The following is a 21,728-nucleotide window of genomic DNA, read 5'->3' as shown; positions in this document are numbered from 1 at the left end:
ATTCACTTGAAGATGAGTTAAGTATTTAAAAAGACCTTGAGGAACCTTCGACCATTTGACATGTTTCCGTTTTAACTATTGCTTTATTTTTACCCATATAAATTAACAAAAAAAAGTGTAATTAAAATTAACTCGTTAACCTATAAAATAAGTCGAAAGTGCTACAATAAAAAAAAAACTTTACGTTAGTAAGACTATGAATTTAAGTGACACCGCACAACCAAATGTCAAAACAATCAAAATCTCGGAATACAGATGTAACCAAACATACCATATAATAACAAACACAGAACACACATTGATCCTTAACTTCAAATGAGATATAATTCCGATTGAACCTTTACTTATGCTTATACAACACACCTAAAACCATCAAAAACTCATAATACATATATAACTTGACATACAACCGATATCGAATCTATGATCCACTTTTATTTAGTTATTATATTTTGTTGGTGTCAAAAGTAGTAGTTAATTAAGAGGCCATTACTTGAATCTTCATGCCAGCGTCACAATGACCAGGGAAAGTGCAAATGAAGTTATTCAGACCCTTCACAAGCCTAATTTGGTCTTTTCCACTACTGTAGACTTTTGCATTTCTTGGAGTGTTGCTGCACCCTTTATACCCTGCCTTGTTCACTGCCACCACATTGTGTGCTCCTATCTTGTAGTTAAAGACTGACATGATCAAATGATAAACCCGTTATATATAACATATAAAATAAGACAACTAAAAAAAATGATAAATCAGTTATATATAAAATAAGACAATTAAAAAAAAACAATGTAATGTCAATGTGTCATCTTTATCTCCTAAAAGTTTGAACCCATAACCATATGTTCATATCTATATATTATTGTCAAATAAAAACGTTAAATGTGTCACTACTACAAACATATGCATGATGTCCACTTCGAAAAAAAAAAGACCCTGAATAAAACCGACAATATTAAGAGAATTCGATAGTGTTTGGTTTTACAAGTTGGGTCCGATAAGACGTATATAATGGTGTCTGGTTCTTGTTAAGGAAGTGGACACCATAAAATTCAAAAAGAATAATACAAGTGTTTGATAGTATGTTAAGAGGGTACCAAGAATGTCTCCAGCCTTGAAATTCTTGCCACGTGGCCAGTTGGAGAGGCCGAAGGTCCAACCGCTTCGACCACCTACAACATAAGTGGCGGCCTGAGCCACCTCACAATGAAGTGACACCAACATGAAGCTGAGCACCACCGCTGCCACCATTGCACTGCCTCTTCCCTCCGCCATGGTTAAGTCAAAATAAAGAAAGTGTTGGAGGAATGGTGTTTTAATGACTTTTGTATTTGTTTGTGGGAAGTAGGGATGGATATGCATCCTATTTATAGGAAAATTTTACTTGCTCTTTTAGAGGATATATTATTATTTAACTTCGAGTTGCTTTGGAAAAAAATACAAAAGTTTCTGAATTCTTTTGAAAATGTATTGATTTTCTTATTAACATTTGTCAAAAGATGTTATTTGGAAAAATATATTTATTTATTTGCTAAACTCTTATAGCTATAATTATATTTTTTGCAAATATCATCCGAAGAACTATTTAATACCGTTGAGTATAATTCATGTTTATATTATTTATCGTGCTCTTGTTACAAATCGTACTCTCACAAAACATTCCAAATGTGTGATATATTAGGTGATATGAACATAATTAGTATGAACTATGAACATCACAAAAGTTGATAAATGAAAAAAAAATTACTCCAACTGATAGAAATAGTTCTGAAATATTTTAGAATCATTCCAAGTAATAATCAATATCAAATTTTTAATATTTTATTTATTTTTTTATTTTTTTGAACGGCCGGTTAGTGGTTGGAAGTTAACCAAGCTAGTTAATTTGTATTATTATTATTATTATTATTATTATTATTATTATTTCTTGATAATATAATACAATTTTGACATTATATCTCTTGTTCATGGGATTTATATAAAATACTTGTTTCACATAAACTAAACAAATATATGTCTGTCCATAAACAAATGTTATCAACTTATGAAAAAGAGTTGATTGGTAAATAATAATTTTTTTATACATAATAATTTGTATTGTAAATTGTATTTTACAATTTTATATAACATAGATTATTACATATGAATAAAAAAAAAATAACTATTATGTATGAACAATTCAAACAGAAGTTAAATCTACATCTTCAATATAGTAAAATTAACATGTTACTAGTCTCTACAAAACATCTCAACGCATTTACATCAAAATATTTATTATTATTATTATATCATATGCCAGAAATTTAATGAACGTTTATCATCTTATTCCTGGAGCCCTTTAACTTCAACGCGTAGAGCCCAATGTGTGTCTACTTATTCTGCGTTATTGATTTTGCGGGGACAAATTTGAAAGAAGATACGGTAGTTTTTATATGTAAACTGCCCCTTTTCGTTTGGTCCAAGCATACATTTATTACTAATGCATTAATAATTTAATAGAGATTATCAAATTAATTTTTAAATTAAAGTTATATATCTGTTTTCTAGTAGAAAGTATAAAATAAAATAAGAAGAAGAAAAATAAGTCAAAAATATTGTTGTTTTTTTAGAATTAGGAATCAATCCCCAAACATACGGCAGAAATAGTAAAAGAAAAAGTTGTGTGGTCAAATGATATGGGACCCAGTGACTTAAGTTTTGTGGAACGAAGTAAATGGGTTTGGTAGGATTCATATGAAAATAAAGACACGAATTTGAGTTATAGTATATACTTTTAAAGATATGAAGATTTTAAAAAATAAAATTTTACCGTATTTGTTTGATATATATAATTTAATAATATTGGGATTGTGTTTACATTTGTATAGCATAGAGGCTTGTGTTATTTTCTGTAACCCTTTTTCAAGGGCGCCATAAAAACATTTATTTATACGATATTATTTTGTTTTGATTTTAATTTTTTTTATGTTATTATATTTTGAAAAACCTTTTATATTTTATTCATTGTCTAGTCACCATGTTAAGATGACAATGTCAGTTTAGTGGAAAAAAAAATATATTCTAATTTGCATTTAACCAAATATTTACGTCTTAATTTACGTCTAGACCTTTTTTTTGTTTCTCATTTTTCATTCTTTTTATGAAAGTCTTACTTTCTTTAACCATTGGTGGGTTTCCATCCAAAGCCAAAATTCATTCCATGTCAAGGGCTTGGTAACCCGATCTAATATATTTATTTCTAAAACCTTCATTTAAGCCTTATCAATCACTATGTTTGCCTTACACCTTTTTCATCCAAAGCCATTTTGGTATTTATCATGTCTTGAGCATCTTGTATAAATGTTCTGTCTTTGGTCATTATGTTGCTGATTTTAGTGTAATTTCGTATTTTGTGTAATTGGAGCTGACATGTGAGCTAAGAATCTTATCGTTTGTACTTTAATTGGTGAATGCGGAGTGCATGCATATATAAGATCGAATTATAAGCCGGTACAACAGAAAGGTGGTACCGCTGACCGGTCAGCGGGTAGGGTCGAGGGGAGTGCCCCTGCAGGGTTTAGGGCAGCGCCCCAAAAGGTCTTCGAAAATTTGAATTAGTTACATTATGGAAAATCCGAATTCTAGTGGGTAATTATGGTAAAATTGACAAATCTCGTCAATTTTTGTAACCATTAATTATGTCATTAATTTTGAGATTTGTATAACTAATTTAGAAGATTGGAAAACCCGAATTCTAGTGGGTAATTATGGTAAAATTGACAAATCTCGTTAATTTTGGGAAACATTGATTATGCAATTTCGAGATTTGTATAACTAGAAGATTTACCCTAATTTGTCAAGTATAAAATACGGCTCCTTTTTTTAGTTGTATAGAGATAACCTTTCTTGAGCTTTTCTTCTTCTATACGAACTCAGAAACCTCTGGCGATTTGGCTTGTGTTTCTGTGTCTAGGTATACCAAGTGTCCTTTTGGATTATCCTAGACTGGATTTCCTGTAACCCAGGCATAGGGTGGAAATATCAGGTCGGAAAGTGAACTTACACGATCCAAGAGAAATCTGGTTCTCCACCATCACCCTACTTAAATAATCTCCAACAATCGAACTGATATTCTCGTCTGGTGGAGATAGCAAAATTAATCCGCGAGTTGACCTCCAAGTTCACAAAACTAGAAAATTTTGAAGGCAATGATTTCAGGCGCCAGCAAAAGAAAATGTTGTTCATGCTGACCACGTTGAAGGCTACGTATGTGGTAAGTACTTCGAGGCCAGAAGTGGTGGAGAATGAGACATTAGAAGAAACCAGAAGGAGGAGCAAGTGGGACAACGATGACTACATCTGCAGAAGACACATTCTGAATGGTATGGCTGATTCTTTATTTTATATCCATTCTGAGGCTAAAAGTGCAAAGGAGTTGTGGGACACTCTTGTATCAAAATACATGGATGAGGATGCTTCTAGCAAGAAGTTTCTGGTCAGTGATTTTAATAACTATAAAATGGTTGATTCAAGATTTGGCATGGAACAATACAACGAACTCCTTCGCATTTTGTGTCAATTCAAACTATACAAGATGAATATGGATGAAACCATTGTTGTGTTGAGTGTAATTGACAAACTTTCACCATCATAGAAAGACTTCAAACATAATTTGAAACATCAAAAGGAGGAATTGTCCATGGTTCAACTTAGTAGTCATTTGCGCATTGAAGAATGCCTTTGTGCGCAAGCGAGTGACAAAAACAAAAGTAAAGTTGAATCAGGACAGCCCTCAGCTCATATGGCTGAAAACAAACCAAGAAATCCAAACAACAAAGCACATAGCAAACGCAAGCAGGAATATGTCCCAAATAACTCCAACAAAAAGAAAAAGAAACTGGTTTGTTAGAGGTGTTTAAGGTTAGGACATCGCAAGCGTGATTGTCGTGTGAATCTGGGCAATAATGGTACTGGAAATAGTGGAGCCAATGGAAGTGGAAACGGTTCCAAGGACCAAGTAAAAGGAGGTTAGTTTTTTACCAACTTTGATAATTCTAATCAGAATTATGTTTATCATGTTTCCTTTATTCCCGAATCACTCTATGTACAGTATGATGATGTTGCTTGGTGGATCGACTTGGGTGCAACAAACCTTGTATGCAAAGATAAACAGATGTTTGAAACATTAACACCGCTTGAAGATGGATTTGTGGTGCACATGAGAGACGATTCTTTTAAACCTATTTGTGGTGTCGGTGTCGTTTGTTTAGAATTTACTTCTGGAAAGACAATTAAGCTTTTTGATGTTTTGTTTGTTCCCAAGATTTGAAAGAATCTTGTTAGTGGTAGTTGTTTTAAACAAGTTTATGAATCAGATAGGTATATCCTATCTCAAGGTGGAATGTTTATTGGCTTTGGATATTTGAATAAAAGAATGTTTCATTTGAATGTTATTGATAAAATGACATCTATTTAAAATTTTGCTTTTGCGTCATCGTCTTCTTCTAAAATTGATAACTTCATGATTTGACATGCTATATTGGGTCATGCCAATTTTAGAAGGATGTGTGAAATGTCAAAATATGACCCTTTGACATAAATCTGGAAAAATGTAAAACATGCATGCTTACAAAAGTTACAAAACAGCCATTTCCAAGTGTTTCTAGAAAGTTGGCTATTTTGGAGCTTGTATAAAGTAACCTGTGTGATTTCCACTCTACTCCATCTTTGGGAAATAAAAGTATTTGGTCATATTCATTGATGACTGTACTCGGTTTTGCTATGTGTATTTGCTTAATGCTAAAAATGAAACATTGGAAAAGTTTAAAATATACAAAATCGAGGTGGAATTACAATTGGGCAATCCGGTTGAATGTCTTAGAACTGATCGGGGAGGTGAATATAGATACCATATAGTTCCAGTTAATGGGTATCATTCATGAAACCACAACATCATACTCGCCCCAACAAAATGGAATCGTCGAACACAAAAATCGGGTTTTAAAGGAAATGGTAAACTCGATGCTTTCTTACTTGAGATTGAGTGAGGAATTCTGGGGAGAGGCCATGTTAACAACCTGCTATTTTCTGAATAGGGTTCCAAACAAAAGGAACAAAACAGTCCCATATGAACTTTGGTTCAAGAAAAAATCAAATTTGAGCTATTTTCAGGTTTGAGGATGACGAGCAGTTGTAAAACTCATCAAGCCCAAAAGGAAAACTTTGGGAGAACATAGAATAGATTGCATATTCATTAGATATGTTGAACATTACAAGGCATATTGGTTCTATGTAATAGAACCTAATGATTCGGTACCGATTAACACCATTATCGAGTCACGGGATGCAATTTTTGATGAGATGTGTTTTTCATCGATCCAAAGGCCTAAGGATCTGACTTTTGGCACTAAATAAGTGCAAAATCCATAAACTCAAGATGGTGGTAATGGAAAAAGAACCACAAGAGCTTCGTAGAAGCAAAATGGGCCGAATTGCAAAAAAAAAAAATTAGATATGACTTCCAGCTGTATTTGGTGGAAGGTTCAAGGGATGAAATTAGTGTTGAATACTCATATTGTTATAGTATTGAGTATGCTCCAAAGACATTTCAAGAGGACATGGAGTCTCGAGATGTCGTCTTTTGGAAGGAAGCGATTGATGACGAAATGTCATCAATTATTGAGAACAATACATGGGTGTTGTCTAATTTTCCTCCAGGTTCTAAACCACTTGGTTACAAATGGATTTTTAAAAAGAAAATGAATATTAATTGGACTATTTACAAGTATAAATCCCGATTGGTCATTCAAGGTTTTAAACAAAAACTCAGTGTTGACTATTTTGATATGTATGCTCCATTTGCACGTATTTATACTATTAGATTGTTAATTGCTTTGGCAAGAATTGACAATCTGATTATCCATCAAATGGATGTCTAAACAGCCTTTTTAAATTGTAAACTTGATGAAGAAGTTTATATAAAACAACCATAAAGTTTTGTTATGCCCGATAAAGAGCATATGGTGTGTAAACTGGTAAATTCTTTGTATGGGTTGAAACAAGCACCCAACCAACGGCATCAAAAGTTTGATGAGGTTATTTTGTCTTCTGGTTTTAATTTAAACCAATGTGAAAAATGTGTTATAGTAGATTCAATGTTGTTACTAGTTCAGGAGTGATCATTTGCTTATATGTAGATGATATGTAGATTTTTGGTACTAACCAAGAACAAGTAAATGAAACAAAGCAATTGTTGTCATCTAAGTTTTCCAGGAAAAATTTGGGATAGGCAGATGTAATTCTTGGTATAAGAATTAAAAGGGTGATCAAAGGTTTACTGATGACTCAAAGTCACTATGTTGAGAAAATTCTCAAACGATTTAACGTCAGTGATTGTTCTCATGTGAGTACTCTCATGGATTCAAGTGTGAAACTAATGCCTAACAATGGCATTCCTATCTCAAAATTGGAATATTCTAAGGCTATTAGTAGCTTGATGTATGCAATGAGAAGTACCATGCCTAATATTTCTTATGAAGTGGGAAAGTTGAGTAGGTAGACTAGTAATTGTAACACTCGGTTTCAGATTGCTTCATTATTCGGGGTCGTGGCCCAATCATCAGTTATCATAAGGCTTAGGGCCTTGGGGAAGAAAGGATTTGGCCCTTTTTGGATGTGGGTGTTATAGTTAAGTGATCCGAGTGTTCGATGGTGTTTCGGAGCCCGAGGGTATAATAGTAATTTGTTAGTTCGGGTCTTTATTAATTTTGGGTTCTTGTTCGGGAAGTATTAAGGCAAGGGTGAGTTGTTAGAAGCGTAGGGCTTCTCTTCACATTTCTATGGATATAAAGTTCGTTGGAAATGGACTTAGGACGAAGGAGTTAAGGTCGAATGAAGTTTGAGTGTTTTGGAGGGCCATCTAGTACGCGGGGTGTACTACATGTGTACGTGGGGTGTACCTAGTAAGTTGGTCACGGGTGGTCAATGAGTACGTCGGGCGTACTAAAGGGTACGCACGGCGTACTCCCTTCAGCCATGAAACCCTAATTTTTTGGTCCTTGACTATTTAAACCTCATTTCTTTCATGAGCCTCACCTTTTATCAACCTCTAAGCCTCCTAAACCCTAAAAGTCGACCCCTAGCCTTTATCTTGGGGCATTTAAGCCATTGTGAAGAATCTTGGAGTACTTTTGTTCACTTTGAAGAGTTTGGAGTTTGTTGAAGAATCACCACCTGGAAGTAGGGGTGTTTAAAACCGGATATCCGAAAATTTCGGATAGTGCATTTTGATATCCGAATTCGTATCTGAAATATCGGATATCCAAAATTTCGGATCCGGAATCGGATAATTTTCGGATATCCGGTTTTATTTTTTTATGTTTACAAATCTAGTTAAGTTATCTAAAAAATATTTTTTATATTTAAACATTATAAACAATAAAAAAAGTAAAAAAAGAAAGGGAACAAATCCATAAGCTTTTGTATGCCTTTGTGGAAGTATATGTACTACCATTATGTTATACTGCATATTTACCGTTAATAATTTAACAATATTTTCTTTTCTCAGAACAATTGGATACGTTTATTTAGATCAATGTAGTTCAAACATCCATATACTGTAATGGGTACTAGTGTTAAAAATGTAAAAAACAAAAAGAAATAATAATAACGTAACGAACACCCGCAAGATCAAATACAAGTAATCTCATTGTAATGGCCTTTTATGTTTTCAAATAATAGAAAAAAATATTTTTTTTCGGATTTCGGATATCCGAAATATCCGAATATTTACAAAATCAGTATCCGTATCCGAATCCGAAAAACCAGATATCCGAATTTCGGATATCCGAAAATTCAGATATCCAGAATTTCGGATAAATTCGGATCGGATTTTTGGATTTTCGGATCGGATTATTCGGATACGGATATTTTTGAACACCCCTACCTAGAAGGGAGCTTGTAGATCCAGAGGTTTCTCATCTTTTGCAATCTATTGAAGGTAAAAAGCTTGATCTTGTCATCTATAATGGTTGGATCTTCTTTTGGGTTGCTTTTGGTCTTTTTAGCCACTTTTGGTGGTCCTTGTGAGCTAACGTTGTTTCATAGGCTTGATCTTGTAGATCTGGACATTTTAAGTGTCCCAAAGGCATAAAAATGTGATCTTTATGGTTTAATTGGACTCATGCATGTGTTAAGACCCTTCATTAAGCTCTTTTGAGCTCTAGAGCCCCATTAAGTCATGCATGCAAGTAAAGTTGTCAACCTTACATGACAAGTCACCCATGGGAATCGGATCTAAGAGTTTGGAGCAAGGACTTAAGTAGTTAAGTGCTTAATGGAAAAGATTGGAGTTCAGGGGAGTACGTTGGGCGTACCCATCTGGTACGTTGCACGTACTGGCCCCAAAAGGTGTATGTTGGGCGTACCAGCTGAGTACGCGGGGCGTACTCGGCCTGTTGGACCTTTCTTGTTTTGTTGACTTATTGTGCATGGAGTGTTGACCAGAAGTTTGACTAGGTTTGACCATTGGTTATTTCGAGCCTTTTTGGATGTTGGGCCTTCTAGGGTTAGGCTCATGATGGGTTTGGGCCCAATTTGGATATTTGGGCCTTACTAGGCCTTGTTATGTCATTTCGGGTTTGGCCTATCATTCGGGGTTGGATTGCTTAGGGATTTGTTGGACCAGTTGTATACAAGTGTTTGGATTGGGGAAAAGTTAATGGGCTTTTGGGTAAGGCTCATGTAAGGGTTTGGGATCAATTTGGAAAATTGGGCCATAATTGGACTTTGGATGATTATTTGGTTTGTGGGCCTTTATGATTGTGAGTTTGGGCCTTAGTCTTGGACCAAACTAGGTGAAGGGTAAAATGATCTTTTTACCCCAAATATGGATTATTGGATTTGGTTTGAAGTCCAATTGTTAATTGGGTGTTATTTGTTTGATAGTACGGGGATTCTAGCGGATCAGCTGTCAGAGATTTATTCGTGGGTTCAGCTGTCGAGGTGAGTTACCTTCACTGTATATGTAGGTCGAAAGCACCAATATCGACCCACTAGTTGATGTTTATAGTAAGATGATTGTATTTGTGATAATTGCCTGGTATGCCAGTATTTGTTGATGTTTATGTGACTAATTGCTTATGATATTATGTGGTAGTGGTAGGGGTGAAATAGACCCGGTATCTGGTTTTAATAGACCGAAGGGGAGGCCAGCACCCAGATATGCTCGCCAGGGTAGTTCGAGCACCCAGATATGCTCGACAGGGTAGGTCGAGCACCCAGATATGCTCGGCAGTATGTTTGTTTTGTATGTGTTATGTTGGGGGAACTCACTAAGCTTTGTGCTTACGGCTTTCAGTTTGTGTTTCAGGTACTACGATTTTCGAACAAGGGAGCTCCGGATGATTGCAGAGCACGCACCACAAGTTTTCGCATTTTATAATTTACTCTGATTTGAAATAATACTGATACACTTATTTTGTTAAACTTGAATGGATAAGGTTGTTGCAGCACTGTTTTGATTAAATAAAAATGAAATTTTATGGTCTTATTTTTGGGACGTTACAAGTTGATATCAAAGCTTTGGTTTGTAGGATTCGGGCATACTCTTGGGTATGCCTGGACTCAAACTGAGGGTTTGGTGAAATTTTTCATAAAATAAATGTCTTATTAAAAAGGGTTTTAATCAAAGAAAGGGGTGTGATGGGTGCAATCAGCTGATCTCAAGTAAGTGGTTCCCAGAATACCAATACATGTTTACTATGATGTATGATATGATTATGAGAATTGCATGCTAGATTAGGGCTAAGGATCTGCTCAGGATTTTATGATAGGAGAGATGCCTTTATATGTTTGATTTTATGAGCTTTTAGAACTACATGCTAGGATGAGGCTAGGGATACTTTCAGGAATTGCATGATATATTGACCTGATATGTGATGCCTTGTAGCCTAGGGAACATTGGATGTTATGATGGATTGGGAATCTGTATTGGTATCAATAATTGCTAAGTGTATGCTTTAGAAACTGTATACAGTTAGGATCTTATAGCCTTAGAATGATTGATTTGGATTTATTTCCCGTTCCTCGTTTAATTGTGGTCCTAGGGTAGAGTCTTTTATTCGACAGTCTATTTGATCTTGTATCGTGTATAACTTGCATGCATAAGGCAATCGGAAGTAAGAGTGGAGGTTTCCAGCATGAGTTATAGTATGTGAGTTTGAATGTTCTTTGGTTATTCTATGGGTTGGATGGCTACTGCACGAATGATGCTTGCTTTGTGCTTTGTGGGACTATTAAGTGATGTGAGTTAGCTATTAAGTGAATGTGTTAAGTCACATGTAATAAAGGTTGAATAATCTCAGATTGATGGATTTGACCCTATTGTGCAGCTCTCGTTTGAGTCTAACCGTTGTAGGGATGAGTCTTTTACTCGAAGGATTATCTGAGCTTTATTGCATGTGACTATATTCATGAGGTAGCCAACTGACATTATGGAGAGTTCTTCAGCAGCTGATGGTAGGGTGAGGTCGGAAACTGTCACACCCCAAAACCGGAATGGCGGAAACGTTCGGGGGTGGAGGACGTCATGTACAGTATCACAACAAAGCATAGTAGTTAACAAGCAACAACATCATCCATTGCATTAATAATATAATTTAATACAAGTGTGTTCTGTGAAGTTTATAAGACCCCAAAAATGTAAATCAAAATAAGAGATGAGTCTTGAACGAGCTCCATCTTCTCAAAACCTGGCATCGGTACCTGTCTACTGATGACCTGAGAATACAAGTTATTTTGAAAGAGTTTATCAGCTTTAAAGCTGGTGAGTTCATAAGCATTTTAGTGTCATTGTTTGTATGAAAATGTGTGTAAGTGTTTGATGTATAAGTTTGTAAATGTTTGTAGTAAATGTTTGTATCTCCTAGAAAATCCTATATTTTCTATTAAACGTAGCCTTCTACCCACGCATCAAATGTTATGTATGTTTGTTTCTTGTAAGAGTGTGTATTTTCCCAAGTGTGACTATCATTAACCAAAAATATAGTTCTACATTACCTTTTATGTGAGAAGATCACAATGTGAATGCAATGGGGAAATAATAAAGTACTGTAGTATTGTATTATAGTCACTACTGTTGTACTAAATACCTTAAACCAATTGTTATTTAAGGTAAAATGTGATATGATTGCACCATACTATCGACTAATAACACGACGATGAAAGGCGTCGGAAGAAATGATATTTGGCACCCGTAGACTTGCAAGTCCCACTGTAGCGAACAGCAAGGTGTAGGATAGTCAATCCAGTATAGATCTATACACAAATTCACGCTCTCCTTCAAGGAGACTCTGGATACAAAACGATCCATGACAGGTGATGTCATGCCCCGAAATCGTGGCTCACATTTATGTTATAGTATTCTTGTATATGTATTGCATGTACTAGTGTAATGTATGTTCTCTCTGTCTAGTATGTAGTATGTTCTCTTTGTTTCTCATCATAGTATGTTCTCTTGTATAGTGTATAGTATGTATTGTTTCTCATAATAGTATGTTCTCTTAGTTTCTCATAATAGTATGTTCTCTTAGTTTCTCATAATAGTATGTTCTCTTAGTTTCTCATAATAGTATGTTTTGACTCATGTATGAACTGACTCTTTGTATGATTCATTGTACTTAGAAGTAATGAGTAGTATCTTCCTAAACTATACCTATTATAGTTTACTAGTAGAGTTGTTTGTATAACTGAGTGTATTGAACTGAGATAAAAGCTTTTATGCCTATACATATATACATAATATATAACTAAGGATCAAACGACACTCGGACAAACAACATGGTACTCTAAGTCCACAACCAAACAAGGAACAGGAAATAAAGTGTGTTATCAGTCCTAAGTCCTTCCAACCTTACTTATATAACTATACATGCATTACACATGGTTTTGACAATATATTAGTTTAAAAGAGTTAAACGAAAAGGTTTGGCATGTAATAACAAGTTTGATAAAGAGTTTAACATGTAAAAGAGTTTGATAAATATTTTGAAGTAGTTTGTTTGATAAAACAGCTAAAAGTGTAGCAAATCCATTGTTTGATAGTTATTAATCACATGTGATTGATATAATAACTATAATGTTTCAACTTGTATTCCCCCCCCCCATAAAAGCATTTAAAATCATTCTAAAGGATAGATTAAGGGGTATGAACTCACCTGTAGTGAGTGATACTGAAGTATGTTTGGAAATAGGATGTGGAGTGTCAGGTGAAACCTTGAGCACACAAAGATCCTAATAAACATATAATGACATGCATGTGTATTTGATTAGTGTATAACCAACTAATTATAAGGGATAACACCCTAAAAGACTAGGAAACTCTTAGTTTGAAGGGATACAATCACATATGATTGCATAACTAGGGTATATGGCCACCCTATAGAGTTTACGGTCCAAATGGCATGACCATAAGTGTTTACGGTCAAGATGGTTTACGGTCCTATGTGTTCACGGTTCAATGGGTTTACGGTCCATTGAGTTCACGGTTCAAATGGGTTTACGGTCTCATGTGTTTACGGTCCTATGACCTTACGGTCCTATGGTTTACGGTCATGGAGTTCACAGTCTAAGGAGATCCAACCGCAAACTCACCAAATCTTTCATAAATGAAGGTTTTCCAGGGCTTCAATCAAAGGTATCGGATTCTAGGGACCATGCTTACCCCTAGGACGGGTTTAAGGTCTCTAATGCACCTTTCATTAGAGTTTACGGTCTAAGGAGATACTCCTAGACCGTAAACACCTTGTTCTTGGCTAAAAATGATGTTTTCAAGTTGATTAACTAGTGATTCTAGTATATAACAAGCTAAGGGTAGTGTACTTACTTATTAGAAGCTTGTAAGGGTGATTAGGATCCAAGAACACTAGTGTGTGTTCTTGGTGTTCTTGGTGAAATGAAGAACACTTGAAGATATATCAAAAGAAGAGATTTCATGGATGAAATCATGTATAATCACTAGATAAAGAGATGTAACAACAAATCAAAGGAAGGAATTTCTTACATTTTTGGAAGATCAAGATGAAGGTCTTATGATACTTGAGAGAGTTTTCGAGATTTTTGGCTTGGAAAGTAAAGAAATGATCAAAATGATCATAATTTATGCATATATAGGGAGTTTACGGTCACCATGACCGTAAGCTCTAAGCTTCCTGACCGTTAACTCCTTTTGAGGAGGTTTACAGTTTGCTAGACGGTTTGGAACATTAACTGATAAATCCAAACACTGATTCCTTTGATGTACTAGTCTCAGAATGCTCAAACAGACTCTAAACAGTGCTAAAAGTTAGCAGAAACAAGTCTGACTTTGATTGAAGTGAATGGTTGTACAAGATAGAAATTCCGGGTTGTCACAGAAACCTAGGAAATGCTTTAGTGGATTTAGTTGCACTATTAGCGAGCATTTGGAGTATCAGTTTGATAGGGTGACTTGGAGGATTCGGGATTATTCTTGACGAAAGTATGGATAGGTGCGGAAGGTAGTATTTTGTGACATTCCCATTTTCACGGCCAGAAAAGACCGATTTTGTTTATGCTTGTTTGAAAATCAGAGTAACATTTTAAATAAAAGTGTTGCGGAATTTGTCCCAAAACAAAATATGATAAAGATTTATCAAAAGCATTTCCAAAGAAATGTATTTCATTAAAAGACTCGGGATGTCATGTTCGATACAGATCAAAAGCATAAACAGTACAACATAAGCCTTACTACATTATTTCGTATTTACAGGCCTATAATCCCTTATCTCTCATCCAAACATCTATGCTCATGCGTCACTACCTGTAATACAAGAAACTGAGTGGGTCAGGCTTGGGAGCATGGTGAGCACATAGGGTTTTCAACCCACAATAAATAAGTTTATTAACTTTATCAAGCCAAACAAACCCGATTACCCGTTCCCGTTATCCTCACTTTACGTCCCTAAAACATCTAACTCAAGGGACCTAGTCTAAGGACTTTCATCGGGGTGACAACACATGCTTCGGGGATTCCTCAGCAATTTATGTCAAATAAGGCAACCATGTGGGGGATGGAGTACTGCTGGTAAACACACAGTTCAAATAAACACCTACAGGTTGCGAGCCTGCTAGCGATCCACTGGACTGTCTAGAATAGTCTGTGGTCGTCATCTATACTCCGCTAGATGACTGGATCATCAATAACATCTATAACGAGGCCTCTCATTATTTTATTTTGTCACACAACAACTATTACATCTACCCATGTTTTACCCAACACATTTTGTAGATATAAAATACATATACAGTTTAAATAATTTAAAACGTGTATAAAAATATTTCACCCAGCATAGACAACAAGTATTCAGACAATATGCACACATAGCACGTAATTTATATTAAATACTTCATATCTATGTGTAAGATGAAAATAACTATGCACTCACCTGATTAGGTGGTGACTCGGTACTCGAACAACGCTTCGTTATCTCAAAACAATTTTTCCTTGACCAAAACCTAGTATCAATACCACTAGGGTTTAGTTTTAACGTTAACCGCGACTAATTAATAGTCTAGCTATTATTATTATTATATAAGCGTTAAATAACACTCAATATAACTCATAATAATAGCCCAAATAATTATTTTAAGGACCTAATAACATTACTATAATTGTTTAAAAGCTATATTAAAAATAGCGTAGGCGTAGCTCACTTACAGCGGATTTTAAAGAAAATCGGGCTTTGCTCGGAGCAGCGTTTCCGAACCGAAAGACCCTTTTTCTCAGGACTCCGGGAGCCTCGGGGCTTCCTTTGGGTGTTAGGGGTTTTTCCTAGGGTTTAGGGGAGTTGGAATGGGTTAGAGAGAGAAAGTATTTAGAGAGAGAAGTGGAAATGTGTGAAAAATCCGGGCAATCTTGCATTCAATTTATAGGCCGGAGATCCTCGGTCTACGCAGGGCGTAGGTTCGGACGCGGTGCGTTCGTGTGCTGAGGTGTTGCTTTGCTGGTGGTGCATCGTGGCCATCTCTCGGACCACAGAAGGCTCGGGTACGCGCAGCGTTCCCTTCGGATGCAGGGCGCTCCTCGGACGCTGGGCGTTCCTTTGTACGCGAGGCGTAGCGAGGCCAGGTGTCCAAATCCGAAGGCTAAACCGTGATCAGCAAGCAACGGCTAGGATCTTGCCACATCATCAATCGAGCAACAGGCTTCGCAAATTCGAGTCTAAACTTTAAAAATCTGTATCTTTTGCATACGAGCTCCGTTTTCGACGTTCTTTATATCCACGCGTAGGCGGGAACGTACTATACAACTTTTGTTTAGACTCTGTCGGCTAATTTTGACTTTATTTTAAAAGTTATATTTTTAACAGGCCGGGACAGGATTGGTCCGTTAAAAATTCATAACTTCTTCATCTGTCGTCCGTTTTCGTCTGTCTTTTTATCGTTATACTACTATTAACGAGATCTTCAATTCTCGTTTAGGTTGTGTCGGCTAAAAACCGCTCGATCTAATATTCGAACTTCGGGCTGAACACTACTAAGCCGAAACTTCGAAAAATCATAACTTCCTCATACAAAGTCAGATTTGGGCGTTCTTTTTATGGACGCTCTCGGTTTAACGTTTTCTACGACTTTTGTTTAGATCGCTAAGGCAAAAACTCGCTCTATCGTAAATTCACTATTTAGGCTTCCCGGTATCGTGCCGATTCCATCACGAAACTTCGACGGGTCATAAATTCTTCGTTATAACTCGGATTTCGGCGTTCTTTATATCCCCGGAATCCTTGTTTCGACCACTACAACTTTATATAAAGATATCGGGCTTATCTCACACTTTAATTTTGGCGCTTATTTTTATTCTTTATTAATTATACATTTATAGTTAAATAATAAGCACACAAATACACATAATTCACATAGTATTCAAATATTTCATCTTTATTACATCAAAAGAGTTACAATAGTTGACCTAGACTATTACATCGTCTAAAAATGCTTAGCCCCGAAACCCGGGCGTTACATATTGGGCCCGTACTACCGAAAGCACAGGATCCATACTCAAATTAGGGAGAGTCATGGAGGATCTAAGAAGCTCATGGGAGGAGGATTCTTGGGTATGTTCTGATCTTTGGCATGTTGTATATCAGTTTGGTGATAAGCACTCATAAAGGAGGTTTTGGTTATGGTTCCGACTCAGGTGTAGGTACTGGGCCGATTAGCGAGCAGGTGCGGGAGTTCATCTCATCGGAGATTATCCGCGGTATTTTGGAGAAGACTCTTGTAATCTTTGGTTCAGTGAAGGATAGGATTTTGGAGCTAGTGGATAGTCGTATCAGGGCCTTTCGGGCCGAGGTCGTATCGGGTCAATTGGGGGCTAATTTGGAGCCCAAAGCTTGTGGATCTCCAAGATCCTTCAGGACGGAGGATCCTATTATCTGCTTTTGTCCTTTGGGATCGGAGGTGGATTATAAACCATGTATTCAGGGGAGTCGACCACATGATTGGATTGCCGCGGAGGTTTCTCAAGCCCTACTTGAGGAGTTACCCGACATCATTGGGCGTGTCACTGATAGATTGGTCGCCAAGTTCGAGGGTCAAACCTTGGCTGTTCAGGCGGATGATGGGTTGGTCGGGGTAACCCGAGAGCAGGAGATTGGTTCGAATAGGCAGCTGGGGAATAGAAAGAGGACTCATAGTCATGCTCGATAATCTGAGCAGTTGGACGCTGTCGGAGCTAGTGTTAGATCCCCGAGGGGCCGGGGTGGTTGCACGAAGAATGAAGGGACCCATGAGGATGTGAGCAGCAGGTCTAAGTGTGGCAGGTGCGGATGGAAGGGCCACCTCCGCCAAGAATGCACATTGGAGGTGGAGTTGTGTCATCGTTGTCATCAGCCGGGTCATATCAGGGCGAATTTCCTCCGTTTGGTGGTTGGGTAGCTCAGGTTCCATCGCAGGTTCTTCAGTAGGAAGAGGGAGTCAGGGTTTCTTCAGGCAATATTGCGGGTATGTTATATGTTGCTTTCTTCTTGGTTATTATCAGAATTTATATTGCTTGGGAATTTTGTATCGATTTGGGTAAGCATTATCTTTGGTTTTATTCCTAGTTATGTTTGGGTTATATATTCAAGAATTGTTATATGCCATTTGCATGCCATGAATAATTAGTGGGTTAATGAGGGGTTGTATCTCATGTAGCGGATTCCAAATTGTTCGGTTGTTATTCTCGTTTTTTATCGAGGTCGGTTCAGGGGTATTGAGCGGAAGGTCTATGGACAGGATTTAGCGGGCTAGTTCTCCAATATTGTCAGGGTTCAGTGGTTTTAGCAATTGTGATTGGTTGGCTCTTAGGAGTGCGAAGGGAAGTGGTCTATTGTTGAGGTTTGGGTCTGGGCATCAGTTTAGAGGGCTTCAAGATTTGGATGTTGTATCATTAAAAGCGTCTGGGGTTATTAGTTTTGTTGGGATATTGGGAGTGTTCATCTGGTATTCAAGGGTGTGCAGTCTTTGGGTTTGGCTAGTAATGGAACACTAGCTCTGGGAAGCACAGATTGTCAGCAAATCGTTCATTAGAGGGTAATATGGATTGGGAATCCCTCAAACCTTCGGTGTTATAAGAGAGTAGTCGAATCAAAGTGGGGGAGAACCGTCCGGGTATCCGGGAGCAGAAGCAGGCGTGAAACTAGGATGAGTTTCACATCCCAGTTGGGGAGGAAGGCGGCCCAAGTGGTCGTCTGTAATAAGGATTTTATGAGTTAGGAGTCCGGGAAACTTCCTAAAACAGTTGGTGAGCATCATCTTGGCGATGGACAGCAGGTTTTTGGTGGACCCAGGTTGGGGATTCCAGCCAGGACTCGAGTTCAGCTTGGGTGCTTGGTCGAGTGCGTGTTCGACCCTGGATAGCCCTTTTGGGTTGCCTTCACCATAGCAACTGGACAGGATGAGTTTTGGAGTAAGAGGTTAATTAATGGTTTATTAATATATTATAGGAATTATATATTAATTGAGAAATCATATTATTTAATTATCATTGATCAGAAATTAATTTGGAATTAATTTAGTGATCAAAGGAACTGATTGTTGGATTAGGTGTCTAAGCCTATAATTATAATTGGTATGTACTTGACCCGATAGTAGCATGGTCCATTTGGGTTGCCTTCACTGGAGCAATTTGATAGGATGAATATTTGAGAAAGAGGTTAATTGTGATTTATTAATATATTATAAGAATAATATATTAATTGACAAATCATATTATTTAATTGGTATTGATCAAGACTTAATTTGGAATTAATTTAGTGATCAAAAGAGACTGATTAAATTAACGGAGACTGATTATGTAAATCAGTGATACATATAGTTGGGCTAATAATCCATGTTGATTGGTGATGGACTAAGTTTATGTGATAGTCCATGAAGAGTTAGTCCAAAAGATTTATTGGATTAAAAGCCTATATGAATGAATTAGGGTTTACAAGTAACCCTTAGAATTCTACACTATAAATGTAACCCCTAAGCTCCTAAAATGACACAAGAGAATTCCAAAAAGAAACCCTAGCCGTTTTTGGAGATTCCCAACCTCTCTCTCATAATCATCCATTGTTCTTGGTGTTTGTGACTTATTTGAGGCATCACATTTTAGGTGCTAAGCTCTTGTAAGGCCAAGTTCTACAAGCTACAACAAAGAGGTAATTATCGTACTTGTTTTTATGTTTTCAATTGTCAAAGTTGTATGCTAGTTAGGCTTCATGCTTTGGATAAAAAAAATTGCATGTATAACTTGACAAAACTTAGATCCAAAGCATTAGGGTTGTATGTGCACCGTAGGGATGTTATAGTGCTCAAAATCCATCAGTGGTATCAGAGCCTAGGGTGTTTTCTATTATATTGATACATTGGTTAATTGTTCAAAGTTGAAGCAAATTGAAAACTACACTCTGACTGTTGGACTCGACGAGTCCTATGAAGAACTCGACGAGTCCATGATGAACTCGATGAGTCCATTGCCAGACTCGACGAGTTGGACAGTCTGTTGGCAGATTTTCGGGTTTTTTGGCCAGAATTGGATTTGGATCATTGCCATAAACTGTTTTGTATCATAAAATCTGTTTTTTCTGATATGGTAGTGACCATCCTCATCTAATTAAAAGATAAATTGTCAAATTTTTAAGATAATTACTAGTTTACATGATAAACTAATTATTTGTATTATTTGATTTGAAATTATCTTGCTATAAGAGTTGAATTAGGTCAAATTGGTAAAAGATAAAATTATATGATTATTTTATTAGTTTAAAATTTGATCTAAATGGTTTTGAAGAGTTTCAAAACTTGCCCTCAAGTTTTGGAATTTGAAAAGTCTCATTTATGAAACATTAAATTCTAAATTTTCGAATTCAAAAGGTTTTGAAAAGTTTCAAAACTTTCCCTCAAGTTTTGGAACTTGAAAAGTCTCATTTATGAAACATTATATTCTAAATTCTAGAATTTTAAAAGTTTAAAATTCAACCCTTATACTATTATAATATTCAAGGTTTAATACTTATATATATGTATAAGACAAGTCAGTTTTACCGTTAGTAGGCCTCATTCACGAAGTTGGTCTATAAGGGGTGTTTAAGGAAGCGGCCTGTAAAATGACCGCCATTGGGTATCCACTCTTACCCACCACACCCTTGACTAGTGGAGGGTCGTTAGCCGAACGGGTAGCATAGGACATTAATTCTCATTAATAAGTATAATGACATTATAAAGTAACTAAATATTTTTTATAAATTCTCAATCTTAGTTACTTTAGGAAAAATGTGAAAATGGTGCTATTCCATGAAATTGCACTTTGCACCTTGCCAAGTCGTTAGTGGAGCGTATGTGGTTAACCGGCACACTAACTTGGACTAGCAAGGGTGGCAAAGGGTAGATTGATGGAGCGTGGGTGGTTAACCGGCACATTGATTAAGTGATAAATGACATCGAGAGTACCAAGCACCTTTGCATGGTTATTCACACCTTGTTTGTGATCCTCGGTATCCCAGTCACAAACTTGAAGGGAATAATCGAGATTTAAACATGTCATTGAAAAGTTCAATGAATCTCAAAAGAATCTAGGAATTTCAATTCATTTAAAACTTAATCCTCAATTTCGTTTTTCATGGTGGAAATTGGTAAATCGTCATTTACCTACCTTCAAATATTTTGCAATTGGATTACGGCATCCCTCTTTCGAATTGTGAAATATTGTGTTGGGTCCTAGCCTTAATATTTCATTTGGGTGTTATATTAAGGAATTTCTATTTAATGAAACTTGTCTTTCTTTTCAGATGTCTACTTCAAACAATGCTTCAAACTCAAATGCTTCTGGCTCTTTCTCCCTCATGAACTTATGTGGGAGAGTCATTTTCGATGGATCGAACTTCAATGACTGGATTTGAAACATTCGCATGGCCATTAGCTACAAGGAAAAGTAATATGTCCTCGAAAAAGAGCTAAAGGAGATTGATGAAGGAACTGCTACTCCTGAGCAACCGGCTGAGTATAGGGCTCATGAGAAGGACGCGACAAAGGTGTCGTGCATCATGTTAGCCACTATGACTTCTGAGCTTCAGAAATCCTATGAGGACTTCTGGCCTTTCAAGATGCACCAAGACATGATGGAAAGGTACCATCAAAGTGCTCGACAAGAAAGGTATGAAATCATTGCCTCCATGATAACAACAAAAATGAAGGATGGAGAGTCCATCAC

At 36.5% G+C, this 21,728-nt stretch overlaps 2 protein-coding genes across 2 annotated transcripts; one reads left to right on the top strand and one right to left on the bottom strand.

Moving 5' to 3' along the window:
• Positions 1–298: 298 nt before the first annotated feature.
• LOC145125056 (basic blue protein-like) lies at positions 299–1,332 on the bottom strand. The gene is made up of 2 exons (XM_079060548.1): positions 1,096–1,332; positions 299–681 (listed from the first exon to the last, which is right to left on the bottom strand). The coding sequence occupies exons 1-2, from the start codon at positions 1,271–1,273 to the stop codon at positions 479–481; spliced, it is 381 nt and encodes a 126-aa protein (XP_078916674.1). The 5' UTR covers positions 1,274–1,332; the 3' UTR covers positions 299–478.
• A 2,879-nt stretch (positions 1,333–4,211) lies between these two features.
• On the top strand, positions 4,212–5,306 carry LOC145127653 (uncharacterized). The gene is made up of 3 exons (XM_079062806.1): positions 4,212–4,472; positions 4,632–4,877; positions 5,040–5,306. Exons 1-3 carry the CDS (start codon positions 4,212–4,214, stop codon positions 5,304–5,306), a joined length of 774 nt encoding a protein of 257 aa, XP_078918932.1.
• The last annotated feature ends 16,422 nt before the right edge of the window (positions 5,307–21,728 follow it).

This window comes from Lactuca virosa, chromosome 7, assembly GCF_052849685.1.
Source record: "Lactuca virosa cultivar CGN04683 chromosome 7, Lactuca_virosa_CGN04683_v6, whole genome shotgun sequence".
NCBI classification, from domain to species: Eukaryota; Viridiplantae; Streptophyta; class Magnoliopsida; order Asterales; family Asteraceae; genus Lactuca; species Lactuca virosa.
Note: the sequence above shows the minus strand (reverse complement) of the source record. Positions and strands in the feature narration are given on the sequence as shown.

Bases quoted from the DNA above. Each gene is read 5' to 3' on its own strand.
- LOC145125056 (XM_079060548.1), bottom strand. From the start codon at position 1,273: ATGGCGGAGGGAAGAGGCAGTGCAATGGTGGCAGCGGTGGTGCTCAGC. The intron at 682-1,095 runs GTACCCTCTTAA...TGATCATGTCAG, and splicing joins CAAGGCTGGAGACATTCTTG to TCTTTAACTACAAGATAGGA.
- LOC145127653 (XM_079062806.1), top strand. From the start codon at position 4,212: ATGTTGTTCATGCTGACCACGTTGAAGGCTACGTATGTGGTAAGTACT. The intron at 4,473-4,631 runs GTCAGTGATTTT...TCACCATCATAG, and splicing joins CTTCTAGCAAGAAGTTTCTG to AAAGACTTCAAACATAATTT. The intron at 4,878-5,039 runs GTTTGTTAGAGG...AATTCTAATCAG, and splicing joins ACAAAAAGAAAAAGAAACTG to AATTATGTTTATCATGTTTC.